This window comes from Nycticebus coucang, chromosome 7 (assembly GCF_027406575.1).
Source record: "Nycticebus coucang isolate mNycCou1 chromosome 7, mNycCou1.pri, whole genome shotgun sequence".
Lineage (NCBI taxonomy): Eukaryota > Metazoa > Chordata > Mammalia > Primates > Lorisidae > Nycticebus > Nycticebus coucang.
In genome coordinates, this window is record NC_069786.1 from 99,775,508 (window position 1) to 99,795,009 (window position 19,502).

At 41.3% G+C, this 19,502-nt stretch overlaps 1 protein-coding gene across 1 annotated transcript; it reads right to left on the minus strand.

The window, feature by feature from the left end:
- Positions 1-18,870: 18,870 nt before the first annotated feature.
- Positions 18,871-19,181, minus strand: LOC128590587 (60S ribosomal protein L37a-like). The gene has a single exon (XM_053597931.1). It carries the CDS (start codon positions 19,147-19,149, stop codon positions 18,871-18,873), a length of 279 nt encoding a protein of 92 aa, XP_053453906.1. The 5' UTR covers positions 19,150-19,181.
- Positions 19,182-19,502: the final 321 nt, after the last annotated feature.

Below are 19,502 nucleotides of genomic sequence, written 5' to 3' on the forward strand. Positions count from 1 at the left end.
GTTGTAAAATTAATTAATTAAACCAACTTCAAACTCTTAGGCTCAAGCGATCCTCTTGCCTCAGCCTCCCAAGTAGCTGGGACTACAGGCACCTGCCATGATGCTCAGCTACTTTTTCTATTTTCAGTAGAGAAAGGGGACTCGCTCTTGCTCAAGCTGGTCTCAAACTCCTGACCTCAAACAATCCACCCACCTCGGCCTCCCAGAGTGCTAGGATCACAGGCTGAGCCACTGCACCCAGCCCTAAAATCAATTAATTTAAAATTAATTAAAATTAAGTGGTTGAGGGATGGGGAGAATGGAGGAGGGAAAGGGGTGGGGAGAGGGGTCACAGTGTATGGCACACCTCTCAGGGGCGGGACACAATTATAAGAGGAACTTTACCTAACAAATGCAATCAGTGTAACCTAATTCTTTGAACTCTCAATGAATCCCCCCCAAAAAAAAATTAAGCAGTGAAGGTTGTATAACTCTGAATTATATAAAATGACTGAATTGTGTACTTCAATAATTATTTATTATATTTTTTTAGACAGAGTCTTGCTTTGTCACCCTCGGTAGAGTGCTATGGCGTCACAGCTCACAGCAACTTCAAACTCTTCAGCTTAAGCAATTCTCTTGCCTCAGCCTCCCAAGTAGCTGGGACTACCGGTGCCTACCACAATGCCAGGCTATTTTTTGGTTGTAATTGTCATTATTGTTTGACAGGCCCAGGCTGGATTCAAAACCACCAGCTCCAGTGTATTAGGCTGGTGCCCTAGCCGCTGAGCTACAGGTGCCAAACCTGAATTGTGTATTTCAGAAGGGTGAATCTTATGGTATGTGAATTATATCTCAATAACTTTGTTATAATAATTGTTCTAAAAGAGAACAGGATCTCTGAATATGCGATGTAATCTAGAAGCCATAAAAGTCTAATATGTTGCATTCCATGAAAATACGCCTCGAACTCCTGGCCTCAAGGGATCTTCACACCTTATCCTCTCTAGTAACTGGCATATGCCACCATACTTGGCTAGGAACTGGCATATTTGATGGTGCTATAAATTAGTACAAATATTTTTGAGGAACAAATGCCTATATGTATAAAAAGGAAAGTTATATGCATACTAGACTTTGACTCAGATATTATCTTTTATAAATTTAGCATAAAGAAATTCTAACAAAAGTGGGTGTGATGTATACATGAGGATGCTCATGGGAAAACTGGAAAGAAAACAGGCCAGGCACAGGGGCTCATGCTTGTAATCTTAGCATTCTGGGACGCCAAGGTGGGTGGATCACTTGAGCGCAGGAGTTCGAGACTAGTCTGAGCAAGAGGGAGCCCCCATCTCTACTAAAATAAAAAAATTCGCTTGGCATTGTGGCAGGATCCTGTAGTCCCAGCTACATGGGAGACAAAGGCAAGAGAATTGCTTAAGCTCAAGAATTTGAGGTTTCTGTGAGCTATGATGATGTCACTCACTCTGTCCAGGGCAACAAAATGAGATTCCATTTCTCTCTCTCCTTTTTTTTTTTTTTTTCTGAGACAGAGTTTCACTATGTAGCCCTTGGTAGAGTGCTGTGGCGTCACAGATCACAGCAACCTCAAGCTCTTGGGCCTAAGTGATTATCTTGCCTCAGCCTCCCAGGTAGCTGGGACTATAGGCACCCACCACAATGCCCGGCTATGTTGTTTTGTTGTAGTTGTCGTTATTGTTTAGCAGGCACAGGCCAGAATCAAACTCGGCAGCCCTGGTGCATGTGGCCAGTGCCCCAAACACTGAGCTACCAGCCCTGAGCCTGAGACTCCATCTCAAAAAAAAAAAAAAAAATTAAAACCAAACACCCTTCAAAAAGTGATTGGATAAATAAGTTGTCCAATTTATTTTCATTTTATTCATTTTATGATTCATTCATAAAACAGAAGGTTATGCAGCCACTAAAAAGAGATAACTCTAGGCTAGGCGCCCATAGCACAGTAGTTACAGCCAACCCAGCCACATGCACCGAGGCTGGCAGGTTGGAGCCTGGCCCAGGCCAGCTAAACAACAATGACAACTGCAACAAGAAAATAGCCAGGTGTTGTGGCGGGCAAGAGAGTCGCTTAAGCCCAAGAGTTTGAGGTTGCTGTGAGCTGTGGTAGTGACAGCATTCTACCAAGGGCGACATAGTGAGACTCTGGCTCAAAAAAAAAAAAAAAAAAGGCAGCCAGTGGGTAGGGCACCGGCCACATGCACCAACGCTGGCAGGTTTGAACCCAGCCTGGGCCAACTAAAGCAACGATAACAACTGCAACAACAACAGGAACAACAACAACAACAAAATATAGCTGGGCATTGTGGTGGGCACCTGTAGTTCCTGCTACTTGGTAGGCTGAGGCAAGAGAACAGTTAAGCCCAAGAATTTGAGATTGCTGTGAGCTGTGACACCATGGCACTATACCCAGGGTGACAGCTTGAGACTCTGTCTCAAAAAAAAAAAAAAAAAAAAAGATTTGAGTAAGAAAAATAAAAAGCAAGTTCCAGGCAGGACTGATATTAGGATATAGCAAGGCCTAGGCTAGGGTAGGATATGTAAGGAGGCACTCACAATCAGGATGGTACAAGGTCAGGGTCAGCGCCTTCATAAATTTTACTTCATAGTCTTTTTCCTCCCTCGCTTTACTCCAAGCCCTGCAGAATAGTATGCATGCTATAGCCCTATATCTATAAATGATAATTATTTAAATAAATATATGTAATTGTGTAAATTGATGTAAGCTTTTCAGAGGGTATGTATGTATGAATACACATATGTATATCTATATATTAGTTATATAATATATAGGTTATATAATATTTATTACTTACTATATATACACATTAATTAAAGGAAAAAATGAAAAATATACACCATGTTATTAGCAGTCATATTTCTAAGGGATGATATTATAGCTGATTTTCACTTTCTCAGTCCTATACTTCTGAAATCTTGTGCTAAAAAAAATTAAGTCATGGCTTGGCGCCTGTAGCTCAGGAGGGAGGCTAGGGCGGCAGCCACATACACTGGAGTTGGCAGGTTTGAATCCAGCTCGGGCTAAAAAATGGCTGGGTGTTGTGGTGGGCGCCTGTACTCCCAGCTACCTGGGAGGCTGAGGCAAGAGAATTGCTTGGGCCCAGGAGTTTGAGGTTGCTGTGAGCTGTGATGCTACAGCACTCTACTGAGACTGACATAGTGACAGTCTGTCTCAGAAAAAAAAATTAAGTCACATGTTTTTTGGTTACAGAAAAAGCAAGAAAGACTTAAAAAAGAGTAGCATGGCCACACTAAAGTTTTGTTTATTTTGAGACTTACTCCATTACCCTGGTTTAGAGTGCAACGGCATGATGGTAGCTCTCAGCAATTTCAAACTCCTGGGCTCAATTGCTCCTCCTGACTCAGCCTCCCAAGTAGCTGGGACTGCAAGTGTGTACTACCATACCTGTCTTTTCTTTTCTATTTTTTATAGAGATAGTGTCTTGCTTTTCCTCAAGCTGGTCTTAAACTCTTCATCTTAAGTGATCCTCCTGCCTTGGCCTCCCATAGAGCTAGTATTACCTGCATGACCACTGCACCAAGCCACGCTAAAGTGTTTGAGGTGTTATATTTGTATTGACTTGAGCACTTTGTTTATCTCTACTTGGTACTATATAAATATTATGTGAAGATGCTATCATAAAAAGATGATTATTTTCTTTTGCAACATGTATTTAAAAAATTGTGTAAGAGTATTCCCGCTGCTAAATTACATTCTTGCCTAGTAGAAATTCAGGTTCCACAAGCAAGAGCCTATTTTAGCTTTTAGAAGGGCCTTGTCTTCCCATATATGCCTTACCTGTCCACCCCTAGATAAAAATCATATTAAGTGTCTTACATATGGGAATTTCAAAGCTGCTTAAAGATATTAATTACCTCTCACAGTAACTCTGTGAAGTATGTGTATTTTATCATGTCTGTTTTCTACAGGAAGAGGACTGACAGGCTGAATGATTTTCAGTATTCCATACTTCACTATTGTTAGAGAAACTAAGAATGCTATTACTTTATTGGCCTTTTTTTTCCTCTTGAAAATCAGTAAAGCAATTGTTGGGTAAATAAGCCAAATAAAAATAACTATTTTCATGTCAAATATTTTTACACTTGATGTTAGCCAAAAGGACAAGAAGCAATTGCATGTCAATTTTTTTTTTTTTTTTTTGGAGACAGAGTCTTACTCTGTTGTTCAGGCTAGAGTGGTGTCACCACAGCTCACAGCAGCCTTAAATTCTTGGGCTCAAGTGATCCTCATGCCTCAGCTTCCCAAGTAGCTGGGGCTACCAGCACCTGCCATAATGCCCAGCTAATTTTTTTTTTTTTAGTAGAGACAGGGGTCTCACTTTTGCTCAGGCTGATCTTGAACTCCTGAGCTCCAGCAGTCTGCTCACCTCAGTCTCCCAGAGTGCTAGGATTACAGGTGTGAGCCACTGCAACCAGCCTTTGTCAAATATTTTTAAAACACAGATACAGTATTTTTATTTTTTAGGCTTTCTAAACAAATCTGAAATTATTTTTAATTTACTTTATATTTCAAGAGTTGTAGAGAACAATGTTTTCTAAATTAAAATCTATTTTTAAATATATAATCAGAGGTAAATCTTCTTCTGGGACCTACTTTGGGTATTTCTTTAATTATAAGAAATGTGCCACGCAGGGTGTGGAAGCTCATGCCTGTAATCCTAGCACTCTGGGAGGCCGAGACGGGTGGATTGCCTGAGCTCAACAGTTCCTGATCAGCCTGAGTCAGAGTGAGATCTCGTCTCTAAAATTAGCTGGGCGTTTTGGTGGATGCTTGTAGACCCAGCTACTTGGGAGGCTGAGGCAAGTAAATTTTTTGTTACACTCTACCTAGGGTAACAAAGTGAGACTCAGGCTCGAAAAAAAAAAAAGAAAGAAAAAATGTACTTATACGTGAATGTGGTTTAGTAATACGGTTTATACCTACCAGACTAGACCTACTGAACTAGACCTCATATTTATAAAGGTCCTGTCCTGACACACGGTAAGGGTATAACATATTCTTGGAAAAGGCAGAGTTAAAATGCCTACTTGTGTCATGCACTATTCTAACCACTTTATATATATTATCTCATTTAATCCACAAAATGAGGACGTAGTTCTAACCATTGTATTTCTCAGTTCACAGATATAGCCTGATAGTGAGACTTATTTTACATTAGATAGGAGGTAAGAAGTTAGGCAGGATTCTAAACATCAAATCAATAATGCCATTTTGATCTTGCGATTGTCAACTTCTTGTTTTTTGTCCCTGACCCCCACTTGAGTCAGATGTGTGATTTTTTTTTTTTTTTTTTTGAGACGGTCTAACTATGTTGCCAGGCTGACCTCCAATTTCTCCAACATTATCAAGATAAAGAACAGAACCCACAGAACAGGAAAAAACATTTGCAAATCATAAGTGTGATAAAGCTCTAGTATCCAAAATAAATAAAGAGCAAATTTCTAAGTATATCTTAGTGAGATTTCATTCACTAGTCATTGCTCTCTTGTCATTTGTTTTCCATTCTAACCTTGTTAATTTTTCTTTCTCTATCCCTAGCACTGAAATCCTCTGTGATATAGAAACCAGCTTTGGCACTCTAATGGGTTTTTTACCATTGGTTATCAGTTTCATCATCCTGGTTGCTGTAATTGTTGCACGGAATTGAGGGATAATGTTACTGCCTGGCAGTTCTTTGAGAAAAATTAAAACAAGCCCACCATTAAATAGATTATATGTAGTACCTCAGCAACAGTGAAGGTGCACAGTTATTATAATAAATTCTCCTCTTATCACAGCTCTGTCCTTTATTTAATATGTCCCTAAAAGAGTTTTAAGGTAAGTAGCAAAACAACTGGTAATCTAAGCAGTTTACAAATTCTAGTATATGCCTTGAGACCTAAAGGTTACAAGTTAAGAGTTATTTTTCCCCTTCATATACCCTAAAACAGATATAGATTTCAAGCATTGTTTTCAACAAACCAAATATTTACAAATACGCTGATAACTTCAGGTGAAGGCCCAAGGGAAATTGGCCAATTTCATCATCTTGATTTTTGTCCTGTTTCTAAGGTTAATACATATGTATAAGAACTTGGTGATTTTTTTTCTTTAAGAATTTGTTGCTTTTCTCACTGTGGTACTTTTCTTACAAAGTATCCTGCAAAATAAGTGAAAGTTTAAAGTTTAGCAATTTAATTGTTACTGATGAAATGCCTTTCAGTTATTTTTTTAGAACAGCTTTATTGATATGTAATTCATATCAAATATAATTCACTCCTTTAAGGTGGTTTAATAGTTTTTAATGTATTCATAGAGTTGTATAACCAACACCACAATCAATTTTAAAACATTTTTATCAACCCCAAAAGCAACTCCTTATCCAGTAGCAGACATTTTCCATTTACTCCCAACTCTTCTTCACCCACTCCAACTCTAGGCAACCCCTAATCTACTTTCTTTCTCCAGATTTGCTTATTCTAGACATTTCATATAATAAAATCATATAGTTTGTGATCTTTTGTGATTGGCTTCTTTCACTTAGCATAATGTTTTTAAGGTTCATCCATATTGTAACATGTAGCATGACATAGTATGTACTTTGTTCCTTTCTATGGCTAAAATTACTCCATTGAATGGATACACCATTTTTTATTTATCTATTTATTAATTGATGGATATATGTGTTGTTTCTACTATACAGTTATTACAGATAGTGCTACTATGAACATTTGTGTGCAAATTTTTGTGTGGACATATGTTTTCATTTCTTTTGGTTATATACCTAGGATTGGAATTACTGGATTATATAGTAAATTTATGGTTAACTTTTTTTTTTTTTTGAGACAGAGTCTCATTGTGTCACCCTTGGTAGAGTGCTGTGGCATCATAGATAATAGCAAACTCAAACTCTTGGGCTTGCCTCGATGCCCTTAGCTCAGTGAGTGGGGTGCCCGCCATATACACTGAGGCTGGCAGGTTCAAGCCTGGCCTGGGTCTGCTAAACAACAATGACAACTGCAACCAAAAAATAGCTGGGTGTTGTAGTAGGTGCCTGTAGTCCCAGCTACTAGGGAGACTGAGGCAACAGAATTACTTAAGCCCAAGAGTTTGAGGTTGCCGTGAGCTGTGACAGCATAGTACTCTACTAAGAGTGACATAGTGAGACTCTGTCTCAAGAAAAAAACAAACAAAACAAACAAACAAACAAAAAAAAAACTCTTGGGCTTAAGTGATTTTCTTGCCTCAGGCTCCTAAGTACCTGGAATTACAGGCTCCTGCCACAATGTCCTGCTATTTTAGAGACGGGTTCTCGCTCTTGCTCAGGCAATCCACTTGCCTCGGCCTCCTAGAGTGCTAGAATTACAGGCGTAAGCCACCCACCTAGCCTATGATTAACTTTTTTTTTTTGTTTTGAGACTTGAATGCCGTGGCATCACAGCTCACAGCCACATCCAACTCTTGGGCTTAAGTGATTCTCTTGCCTCAGCCTCCCAAGTAGCTGGAACTACAGGTGCCAGTACAACGCCTAGCTATTTTTTAGAGGTGGGGTCTCACTCTTGCTCAGGCTGGTCTTGAACTCCTGAGCTCAGGCAATTCACCCGCCTCAGCCTCCCAATTGCTGAGATTACAGGCATGAGCCACTGTGCCCGGCCTGCCGTTTTTATATTAGGTTTTCACTTTTAGTTCAGGAAATTCTATTCATACCTTTAATTCATTTGAGAATTCCTTTAATGCTTCTCTGCTCTTTAGAAGGTATGCTTTATATTTGTTCATTTATTTATTCAAGTAAGTACTGAATTTATTTTATCAAGGACCTAATATGTGTTAGACATACACCAAATCTTTGGGTGTTAAGTCCCAGAATTTAAGGAATTCACAATGTCTCTTCCTAAGGAGACATTTTGTGATACAATGCTGTAAATGCTATTGTAGACCACACAGTGGGAGATTAGAATGGCTCAACAGGCAGGGCGAGGTGCCTCATGTCCATCATAATCCTAGCCCTCGGGAAGGCCTAGGAGGGTGGATTGCCTGAGCTCACAGGCTCAGGCTCCCAGCCAGAGCAAGATCCTAGGTCTAAAAATAGCTAGGCATTGTGGTGTGGTGGAAGTCTGTAGTCCCAGCTACTTGGGAGGCTGAGGCAAGAGAATCACTTGAGCCCGAGAGTTTAAGGTTGCTATGAACTACGACACTATGGCATTCTACTGAGGGCAACAAAGTGAGACTCTCTCTCAAAAAAAAAAAACCAAAAAAACAAAATATAATAAAATAGCTCAACAGCAAACCCCCTGGGGATACAGAATAAAAGGTTTTAAGTAATATCACAAAGAAAATTTAATGCAGTATTATGTGCAAGGTGAAAAAAACCCAAGTATACAAATTATATCTCTTGGCTGGGTACCCATAGCTCAGTGATTAGAGCGCTAGTCACATGCACCAAAGCTGGCAGGTTCAAGCCCAGCCTGGGCCTGCTAAAACAACAATGACAACTGCAACCAAAAAATAGCTGGGCGTTGTGGTGGGTGCCTGTAGTCCCAGCTATTTGGGAGGCTGAGGCAAGAGAATCACTTAAGCCTAAGAGTTGGAGATTGCTGTGAGCTGTGATGCCACAGCACTCTACCGAAGGCAACATAGTGAGAGTCTATCTCAAAAACAAAACAAAACAAAAACAAATCATATCTCTTATGAGTCACCATAGTACAGAAAATGCCAACTACATCAAACCTGAAGACAGCTGCTGTCTCGAGAGCAGAGCTTACAGGGCAGAACAAACAAAAGGAGGACCACTTTCCTAGACTAAGTAACATTGGGACCTTTTGCAGAGTACTGCCCAAGCCTTCTCAACAATACAGTTGATAGTCTTTATTTGAATTGATCATTCAGAAGTTACAGGTTTACAAAGAATCACTGGTTTTGGGCGGCACCTGTGGCTCAGTCGGTAGGGCGCCGGCCCCATATACCAAGGGTGGCGGGTTCAGACCCGGCCCAGGCCAAACTGCAACCAAAAAATAGCCGGGCGTTGTGGCGGGCGCCTGTAGTCCCAGCTACTCGGGAGGCTGAGGCAAGAGAATCGCTTAAGCCCAGGAGTTGGAGGTTGCTGTGAGCTATGTGAGGCCACGGCACTCTACCGAGGGCCATAAAGTGAGACTCTGTCTCTACAAAAAAAAAGAATCACTGGTTTTGCAAATAATAATAAAGGTAATGATCTCAAACCATTTTGTTTCCCAGCCTATTCTAGGTACAAGAACAGTATTGAACTACAAAAGAAGAGAAAGTAACATGGAAAACACAACTTAGCCATTTTCTATAATGAAGAAAAAATGGAAGTAAATATCAGAACCTTCTGCTTATCATTCAGGGATTGCTGCATATAGACATGTTTGTGTTTACTGCAAATAGAGCTCTTTTATAATGCAGGTTTAACCACTGAGTTAGTCAATTTTCCTGTCTTCATAACGTCTTGCTCTAAAGTAGTATTCCTATTCCAAGTAAATATGTGAGTCTGGTGGAACCCACCAGGAACAATCAAAATTCTAGTGCCTAGATCAGTTTATTTATACTCTTCAATGGCTTGAAGAGGCTTATTAGAATGATATAATATGATTAAAAAAAAAGAGTGCCAAACCTAACCTATAATAAGCCAGAGTACTAAATAGACTATTAAAATACCTAGAAAGTTTCAATAACTATTAGAAAACAGTGCTGTTAATAAAGTGTGATCTGTGAAGTAATTTGGTTTCTGATAACCGAGTTTGCATGATATTTTGCATGATTTTTTTTCCATTTCCTTACTGTATTATATTTGTTCCAGATACCGAAGACTACTTATTTCTTATTTTCCTTGTCCTCAGCTACTATTTTAAAATAATATTTATTTTTCTGATGAAAAAACACATCATAGGAAGTTGAATACATGGAAATGTATAGTCAAGAAAAATTAAAAATCACTCATAATCCTCTTCCTTCCCATATCTGGAATGTTACACTATTCCAGAATGTGAACACATCTGCTTGGGAATACAGAGGACAAAGCAAGTAATGCTGACTGTGGAATTGGAGAATGCTTAACCTGGAAGGTGAAAATTATGCTGGATTAAAAAAAAAAAAAGTAGGAGATAGCCTGGAAGGTAAAGAAAATAGCCTGTAGAAATTGATAGAGCCATCCTCTCTCCTTTTCTTTAATTAGAAAGAGATACATTTGGGTAAATGAGCTTGGTGCTTGTAGCTCAGCAGCTAGGGTGCCAGCCACATACACCCGAGCTGGCGGGTTCAAATCCAGCCCGGGAAACAACAATGACAACTACAACCAAAAAATAGATAGGCATTATGGCGGGCACCTGTAGTCCCAGCTACTTGGGAGGCTGAGGCAAGGGAATCACTTAAGCCCAAGAGTTTGAGGTTGCTGTGAGCTGTGACTCCATGGCTGCTACCGAGGGTGACAAAGTGAGACTCTGTCTAAAAAAAAAAATGGGGGGGAAAGGCCTGGTACATTCAGAGAACTATAAGAGGTTCAGTGTTTCTGGACTTTAAGTGGTAAAAGAGGGGGATAAGATTGGAAACACTGTGAAGACCTTTGTTCATCAAGGTAAGAGTTAGGCTGCATCCTATAGGACTGTCCTTTGTTATACTTCCGGTGATAGGGGACAACTGGAAATGTGATATTGATCACTAGCCCTTTAACTAGTTAATGTGAGCTGTGACACCATGGCACTCTACCCATGCCTAGAAATTTGTACTTAGCCCAATTGCTCCAGCCCAGACACTCCACCAAATTTTCTTCTACTTCCCCGTTTTCTTCTCTCGGTCTCTCTCTCTCTCTTTTTTTTTTTTTTTTTAAGAGACAGGGTATCACTCTGTCACCCAGGCTGAGTGCAGTGGTGCAATTATAGCTCATTGCAACCTCAGCCTTGAATTCCTGCAGTGATATTCCTGCTTCAGCCTTCCAAGTAGCTAGGACCTCAGGTGCCCACCACCATGCCTGGCTTGTGTGTGTGTGTGTGTGTGTAGAGACAGAATCTCACCATGTTATCCAAGGCTGGTCTCCAACCCAAAGTGCTAGGATTACAGGTCACCATACTCAGCCTACTTCCCCATTTTTCTAAACGAAAGTTTTGTGCAAGGAGGAAAAAAACAAACAAAAATGAAAAACAACCCTTATGGGGGAAGTAGGAAAGCAAGATAATAGCAAATATTAGGTCTCAGAAAACGTTACCCCAAAGTAGGTTATTTTGGTGTGCTGAACGCTTTGAGCTAAAGGAAATTAAAAGGCCTCAGAAGCAGCCTCAGAAACAAGGACTTTCTGACTTTCTCCTGTTCCCCCCAGCCCCAAGGACATTGTGGAACTCTTGATTCATAAAGTTCACTTATCTGAAGCTCCTCCAGAAGGAACACAGTTACCTTTCATCCTCTCCCTGAAACTTCACTAACCACGGAAGATTAAACTCATTATCACAGAAAGGGGATTGAGGAATATCACCACATCTGGACCGACTTTGTCACATGCTATTGTCTATTATTCAAGGCCCATTCAGTTTCCAAAGAGAATCATTTACAAACTCCTGCCTGTTCTTTGGTCCCAATCAATGCGCATAAAAATCATTGACTATCCCTCAGAATTGCCTACATTTCCCCCACCTCCCTCTTCCCTATAAAGAGAATGCTATTTAAGCTTTAGCCATCCAGACCTTCTTTGAGTCTCATATTTTGTATGGCTCCTATGCACACTTGCATATTATTAAATTCGTTTGCCCTTTCTCCTGTTCATCTATTGTCAGTTCATTTAGGCAGACTTGAACTTTTAGAGAGGAAGGGAAAAATTCCCTTCACTCTGACACAAATAAGATTTCTCAGAGATGTTCTACATAAAAATTTAGCAAACAAAATGCACATGAGTAATCCTTAGCTGTGAAACCATTCTAGTAATAGTTTTTGTTTGGTGCCTTTTTCCTAAAGGCATTTATTTATTTATTTATTTATTTTTTTTTGAGACAGAGTCTCACTTTGTCACTTTTGGTAGAGTGCTGTGACATCATAGCTCACAGCAACCTCAATCTCTTGGGTGCAAGTGATTCTCCCAAGTAGCTGGGAATACAGGCGCCCACCACAACACCTGGATGTTTTTTAAGAGAGGAGGTCTCGCTCTGGGCTCAGACTGATCTCAAACCTGTGAGCTCAGGCAATCTACCTGCCTTGGCCTCCCAAAGTGCTAGGACTACAGGAGTGAGCCACTGTGCCCTGCCAATATAATTATTTTTAAATTTGAAACTTATATTTCTCTCTATAGAAAAAAAGAGTGAAAAGTATCTTGGGTTTTTTGAGACTAAATTTAGGCAAAGGTTTTATCTTAAATTTGCTATCTAATTTGATTTCCTACAATAATAGGGGTTTTATTTATTATTATTATTATTATTTTATTATTTTCTTTGAGACAGAGTCTCACTATGTCACCCTTGGTAGAGTGCCATAGCGTCACAGCTCACAGCAACCTCTAACTCTTGGGCTTAAGAGATTCTCTTGCCTCAGCCCCCCAAGTAGCTGGGACTACAGGTGCCCACCCCAACACCCGGCAATTTTTAGTTGCAGTTGTCATTGTTGTTTTTAGCGGGCCTGGGCTGGGTTTGAACCCACCAGCTTTGGTGTATATGGCTGGCGCCGTAACCACTGTGCTATGGGTGCTGAGCCTATATTATTATTATTATTATTATATATTTTTGAGACAGAAATTTTTGATTTCTGTCACTCACTTTGTCACTGTTGGTAGAGTGTCCTGGCATCACAGCTCATAGCAACCTCAAAATCTTGGGCTCAAGTGATTCTCTTGCCTCAGCCTCCCAAGTAGCTGGGTCTACAGGATACAATAAGGGTTTTAAAACCAGTCTTTTTTTTTTTTTTTGTGAGACAGAGCCTCAAGTTGTTGCTCTGGGTAGAGTGCCATGGCATCACAGTTCACAGCAACCTCCAAATCCCGGGCTCAAGCAATTCTCCTGCCTCAGCCTCCCAAGTAGCTGGGACTACAGGCGCCTGCCACAACGCCCAGCTATTTTTTGGTTGTAGTTGTCATTGCTGTTTGGCAGGCCCGGGCTGGATTCAAACCTGCCAGCTCTGGTGTATGTGGCTGGCGCCTTGGCTGCTTGAGCCACAGGCGCTGAGCCAAAAACCAGTCTTTTATTTTAAGAGAAAAGGAATACATTCAAGTACATGAGGTTCAAAATTTAAAGGATGATTAATTTTGCATTTGGAAAATGGAATCACATGTAAGTGCCCATTATCTAATCAATTTTAACTAGGGAAATTCTAGATTAAGAAAGAAGAAAGTAGTTTTGATATGGGTATTTCTGTGTTTCAGGGATCTTTACGAAGGATGAATATGTATTTATCTGACACAGAGTGAAGGTTATGAGGATGTGTATTACAGTAGCTTTATTATTACACAAATACTACTCTTGGAATTATTTGTATAATTTCTAAAAGCAGATTGTCCAGTGCAGTTATTTGGAGGTCACTATGAAGGGCCAGAAAAATATAAATAGAAAGCCAGAAAAACTAGAATACAAGGCCATAAGAAGGCCTTGTTTTCTGACTTCAGTATATTTCTTTCTTTTTTTTTTTTTGAGACAGAGTCTCACTATGCCACCCTCAGTAGAGGTGAGGTAGTGTCAAAAGCTCACAGCAACCTCAAACACTTGGGTTTAAGAGCTTCTCTTGCCTCACCCTCCCAAGTAACTGGCACTACAGGAGCCCACCACAATGTCTGAGCCTATTTTAGATTCACATAAAATTTTGAAAAAATATATTCAAGGACTGAGTTGAAGTTACATATGAAGAAATCCTAGCATTCTGGGAGGCCAAGGCAGGTGGATTGCCTGAGCTCAGGAGTTGGAGACCATGAGCAAGACCCTATCTCTATTAAAAAATAAATAAATAGTAAAACTAGCCAGGCATTATGGCAGGTGCCTGTAGTCCCAGCTACTCAGGAGGCTGAGGCAAGAGGACCACTTGAACCCAATAGTTTTAGGTGCTGTATGCTATGATGACCATGGTATTCTACCTAGGATGACCTAGAGTGAGATTCTGTCTCAAAAAAAAAAAAGAAAAGAAAAGAAAAAGGGAATATACTTCACTTTCTTTTGGGAAATATGTCTGATTTCAACCCAGAGATGCACTTCATTCCTGTTAAAAATACGTATGTCATAGAACAGTATATGCTACACTTATTGAGGACTTAGTAAACAAGGTCACAGAATCATATAGATAATATGATTTTGGAAAAGTTGTCCAGCTATTATGAGATTTTATTTTATTTAAGAGACAGCGTCTCAAGCTGTCATCCTTGACAGCTTGGTGGTTGCTGTGACATCATAGCTCACAGCAACTACCAACTCAGGCTCAAGTGATCCTCTTGCCTCCTTTTTTCTATTTTTAGTAGAAATGGGGTCTCACTTTTACTCAGGCTGGTCTCAAACTCCTGAGCTCAAGCAATCCACACGCCTCAGCCTCCCAGAGTGCTAGGATTACAGGCATGAGCCATGGCACCTGGACCATTTTATACCAGAGAACTCTCTAACTTTTACTTCAGCATAATCAAAGACAGGCTTTATTGTGAAAAGGAAAATGATCCCAAACTACCCTCTTGTCAGACTGCATTAGTGGAAATTTTGAATGTAGTAGTTCGTTCTTTTGCTCCCATTTTTCCTCACTTGGCCAAAGAGGTGTTCCAGCCCATGCCTCATATTAAAGAGCCCAGGAGTGTTTTTTTAGTAGAAACACTAGCAAAAATGAAGTTGAAGTTATTTAAAAAGGCAGCAATGGGAAATTATAATTAAACTAGGAAAATTGAGAAAGAAAAAGGGATCTGTGTGGAAAAGATTGAAATTAAAAAAACAAAAGAACATCAGCAACGTCAAAATAAACAAACAAAAAAAAAAAAAAAGAAAAAAATACACAACCAAAAACGAAGCAGTTTGTATATGTTATTGAATATTGTCTGGGCAACACGTGGTCTTCTGGGGTATGAGATGTTAGTCACAGTTCTGATACGACTGGAGGCTGCTGATTTCTCAAACCCCAGCAGGTAGACACCCTAAATCTCTCTTCAGCCTACTTAAAAGGCACTTTGAACTTGTAAACTTGCTGAGCAGAAGCTTTCCCAGCTTTCTCGCTGGAATCGCTGCTGAAGTGGCTATCCACTTACCCAGTGTGCCAAAACTGGTCTCACTCTGCCCCTGAGGGTTAGGGCTGCAAGGCGGCTCAAACCCCACCCTTAGGCTACTTGGTTGCTGGGTTACCAGCTCCCACCCGTTTCTAGCTCTGCGATCCTGAGGGCGGAGCTTGCCGGGGCAGATCACTGACCATGGATCCGTGTGACCCACTGCCAAACACTATTAGCTCCGTCTGGCTCAGCGGCTCAGACTGGGGCCCTAGACAACGGCCAAAGTTCTCCGCACTCCCGCTCAGGCCTTCCCCAAGGCAGTTCAACTCAGTGCCAAGTCCAAGGACATCAAAACAGTTCACAGGTAAGGCCTTTCTGGTTTGCAGTCTCGCTGCTACTGAACTTACTGTTGTGGGCGGGTTTAGACGGATTGAACACACGCGACCACTTGCCGGTTTTCCACTGTTTTAGTCCTCCTCTTGGGGTCCAGAAGTCTCTCGCTGACTCCCTGTATCTTCATAGGAGTGATGATAGGCAGTTCCCACCAGCCAGAGATGCCTGGAGTCCTATCTCCCCAGACTCACGGTGCCCAGATGCAAGGAAGCTGTTACTCGGCTGCCATCTTGCTCCGCCTCCCCCAGGAGTGTTTTTTGTACTGGGTGGATTGGTCAAGGTTCTATCTGGAAGAAGCTTGGGTTGGAAGACGCAGTGGAGAGTACGTGCACAATGCAGGATTCATTTCCTAGAAGCAACCCTGGCAAAAATGCAGCCGAGTACAAGGTTATCATTGTGACAGAACCAGGCCTGCTTTTTGAGATAATAGTGATGCTACGAGCTGAGGAGACTTCCAGTACCTCTCAGTTGGCTGAACTGATGATGGCTTCTGAGACAACTTTACTGGCCCAGGAACCATGAGAGATGACTGCAAATGTAGGGGACAAATGTAGGGGACTGCAAATGTAAAGGGACATTCCTAATCAATTTCAAAGGTGGTGATATTTGTGAAGAATCTTCGTACAAAGTAACTGTCACAAAGTGCCCTTGCTGTCGGAAGTATACAGCTGAATCTTCAGATATACTTTGTCCTCGATGAGCAGAAGTTGTGAGTGGTAAATAGTACCCTGATGCTAAGAGCTCTCTGAGAAAGAACCCTTCAGACAGTACTGGCTGCAAGTTTAGATGGATTATTTATAATATCGGAAAGCTATCCAATGTCTGGTAATGGATGGAAGAGTAAATAGTGGAGGATGATGGTTAAAATCAAAATTATAAAAGAAATATTTCCTGTAACTAGAGCAAGAATTATGTATATACATGTGCAAAAATGTATGTGTGTGGACGGATATATCTCTATATATTCATAACATACTTATTCAGAACAGAGACACACATTTAGCTTGTTTTCAAATATGATTGAACAGAAAATATTTTCTACCTTATAAATATTTTTGACTCAGTTAAAAAAAAGGGAGAAAGAAATTTCTCTAACAAGTCAAGTCAGTCACAAGCATGAACAAAATTCAAAGAAACATTTTTCTTTCTTTTTTTTTTTTTTTTGAGGTGGAGTCTCAAGCTGTCACCCTGGGTAGAGTGCTGTGGCATTACAGCTCACAGCAACCTCCAACTCCTGGGCTTAAGCGATTCTCCTGCCTCTGCCTCCCAAGTAGCTGGGACCACAGGCGCTGGCCACAACGCCTGGCTATTTTTTGGTTGTGGTTGTCATTGTTGTTTGGCAGGCCTCCGCTTTGGATTCGAACCTGCCAGCTCAGGTGTATGTGGCTGGTGCCTTAGCCACTTGAGCCACAGGCACTGAGCTGAAACATTTTTCTTAAAATGGGTCAATATTTCATTCATTTTTATAGACCCATTATTATGTGTAATTCATTGTTATTTTGACATATTATGGTTTATTTACATCAAATATTTATATCCTATAAGTCAGGCCTCTTTTACTCATTAACTCAGGTGCCCTTTTCCCTGACTTAATCTATATTAGTGAATATTTGCCATATTACCCTCCATTTCTCAAAATTTAAGTCCAGGGAAATGATACTGTCTAACTAATAATATAATTCTTTCTTTCTTCTTTTTTTTTTTGCAGTTTTTGGCTGGGGCTGGGTTTGAACTCACCACCACTAGCCTATGGGGCCAGCACCCTACTTCGTTGAGCCACAGGTGCCGCCCTCTTTCTTTCTCTCTTTTTTTTTTTTTTTTTTTGAGGTAGAGTCTCATTTTATTGCCCCCAGTAGAATGCCATGGCATCATAGCTCACAGCAACCTCAGACTCCTGGGTTTAAGCGATTCTCTTGCCTCAGCCTTCTGAGTAGCTGGGACTACAGGCACCTGCCACAATGCCCGGCTATTTTTAGAGGCGGGGTCTCCCTCTAGCTCAGGCTGTTCTCAAGCCTGTGAGCTCTGGTGATCTGCCCGCCTTGGCTTCCCAAGTGCTGGGATTACAGATGTGAGCCACTGTTCCTGGCCCCAATAATATAATCCTTAATAAAATTCATTAACAGTAATCCTAACTTGAAAAGAGTGGTATAGAGTGGAAGCCAGTGGGTAAAGAAGTCTAGGAAATTTAGTTTGCCAGGGTCAGCCCCTGAACAAAGAAGAGAAGAGGAGGAAATGGAGCTGAGAGCAAACAGGCAAATGACCAACATTCTTATTATGGCCTACTAGTGGTGTATGATGTGGCACATGGCCTACCTCTTCAACTTCATCTCCTATAATCTAGTAAACTGCCCTCTTTTTTATTTTTCAGACATACAAAGATTGTTCTGATCAGCTCATGGCCTTTGCCTATTTCCTAAGTCAAAAGGGCTCTTCTGACAGATCTCTGCTTAGTCATTGGTTCCTTTTCATCACTCAAGTCTCAGGTCAAGTGATAGCTCGTCAGACGGGACTTCCCTGATAAGTCTTTGTACAGTAGAGCAGCTCTCTCTCTCATATCGTCTTTTCTTGCTAAAAGATAACATGGTGAGTGCACCCTAAGGCAACTGCCAATCATCTATATCCTTCCTCTTTAGTGTGGGTAGAACTGTGACTTGCTCTTAAACAATAGAATATGGCAAAGGTGATGGCATGCTACTCTCATGATTATGTTATAAAAGACTCTATTTTAGCAGACTGGAACAAAAGAAACTCTACCTTGTTGGCCTCTAAGAAATAAGCTATGTTGTGAGAATGCTTATGGACAAGGCTATGTGGCAAGGAACTATGGGGGCCTCTAGGAGCTGAGAGCAGCCCCAGAAGACAGGCAATACCTGAATGAGCTTCAAAACAGATTCTTCCCCGTAAAGCCTCCAGGCAAGAATAGTCTGGCTAGCATCTTTTTTTTGAGACAGAGCCTCAAGCTGTCGCCCTGGGTAGAGTGCTGTGCCGTCACAGCTCACAGCAGCAACGTCAAACTCCTGGGCTTAAGCGATTCTCTTGCCTCAGCCTCCCAAGTAGCTGGGACTACAGGCACCTGCCACTATGTCCAGCTATTTTTTTGGTTGTACTTGTTATTGTTTGGCAGGCCTGGGCCAGATTCAAACCCACCAGCTCTGGTGTATGTGGCTGGTGCCTTAGCCGTTCGAGCTACAGGTGCCACCTCTGGCTAACATCTTTTTTTTTTATTTTTATTTTTACATAAATTAACCCATTTACCAGTAACTTGTGTTGTCTGAAAAGGTTAGAGCTTCTATTGGTCTTTCAGTTCCTTCAGTCTTATAATCGCAGACTTTATTGTAACAGCAGAAGTGGTGTTGTAGGTCCAGGCACCACCAGCTACTGTTTTCATGCGGGAACTACAGTGCCAGATCCCCACAGCTCGTCTCTTCATCTTGGTTTTGCCACAGAAGGAGCAAGTGTACTTGGCGTGCTGGCTGATTTCTATCTTCTTCACCATTTTCCGGAGGGATGCACCATAGCGGGTCCCGTATTTACCAACGATCCCAACCTTCTTGGTGCGTTTAGCCATGTCTCCACGAACCAGGCCCAAGCCCAGAAAGGAAGGAATACCCATCTTTTTTTTTTTAGAGACAGTCTCACTCTGTCCACCTCGGTAGAGTGCTGTGGCATCACAGCTCACAGCAACCTCCAGCTCTTGGGCTTAGGTGATTCTCTTGCCTCAGCCTCCCGAGTAGCTGGGACTACAGGCGCCCGCCACAACACCTGGCTATTTTTTGTGGCAGTTTGGCTGGGGCCGGGTTCAAACCCGCTACCCTCAGTATATGGTGCCAGCACCCCACTCACTGAGCACATGTGCCACCCTGGCTAACATCTTGAGTGCATCCTGTGAGACCCTGAGCGAGACCCAGCTAAATGGTACCA

Coding starts and splice junctions, on each gene's coding strand:
- LOC128590587 (XM_053597931.1), bottom strand. CDS start 19,149: ATGGCTAAACGCACCAAGAAGGTTGGGATCGTTGGTAAATACGGGACC.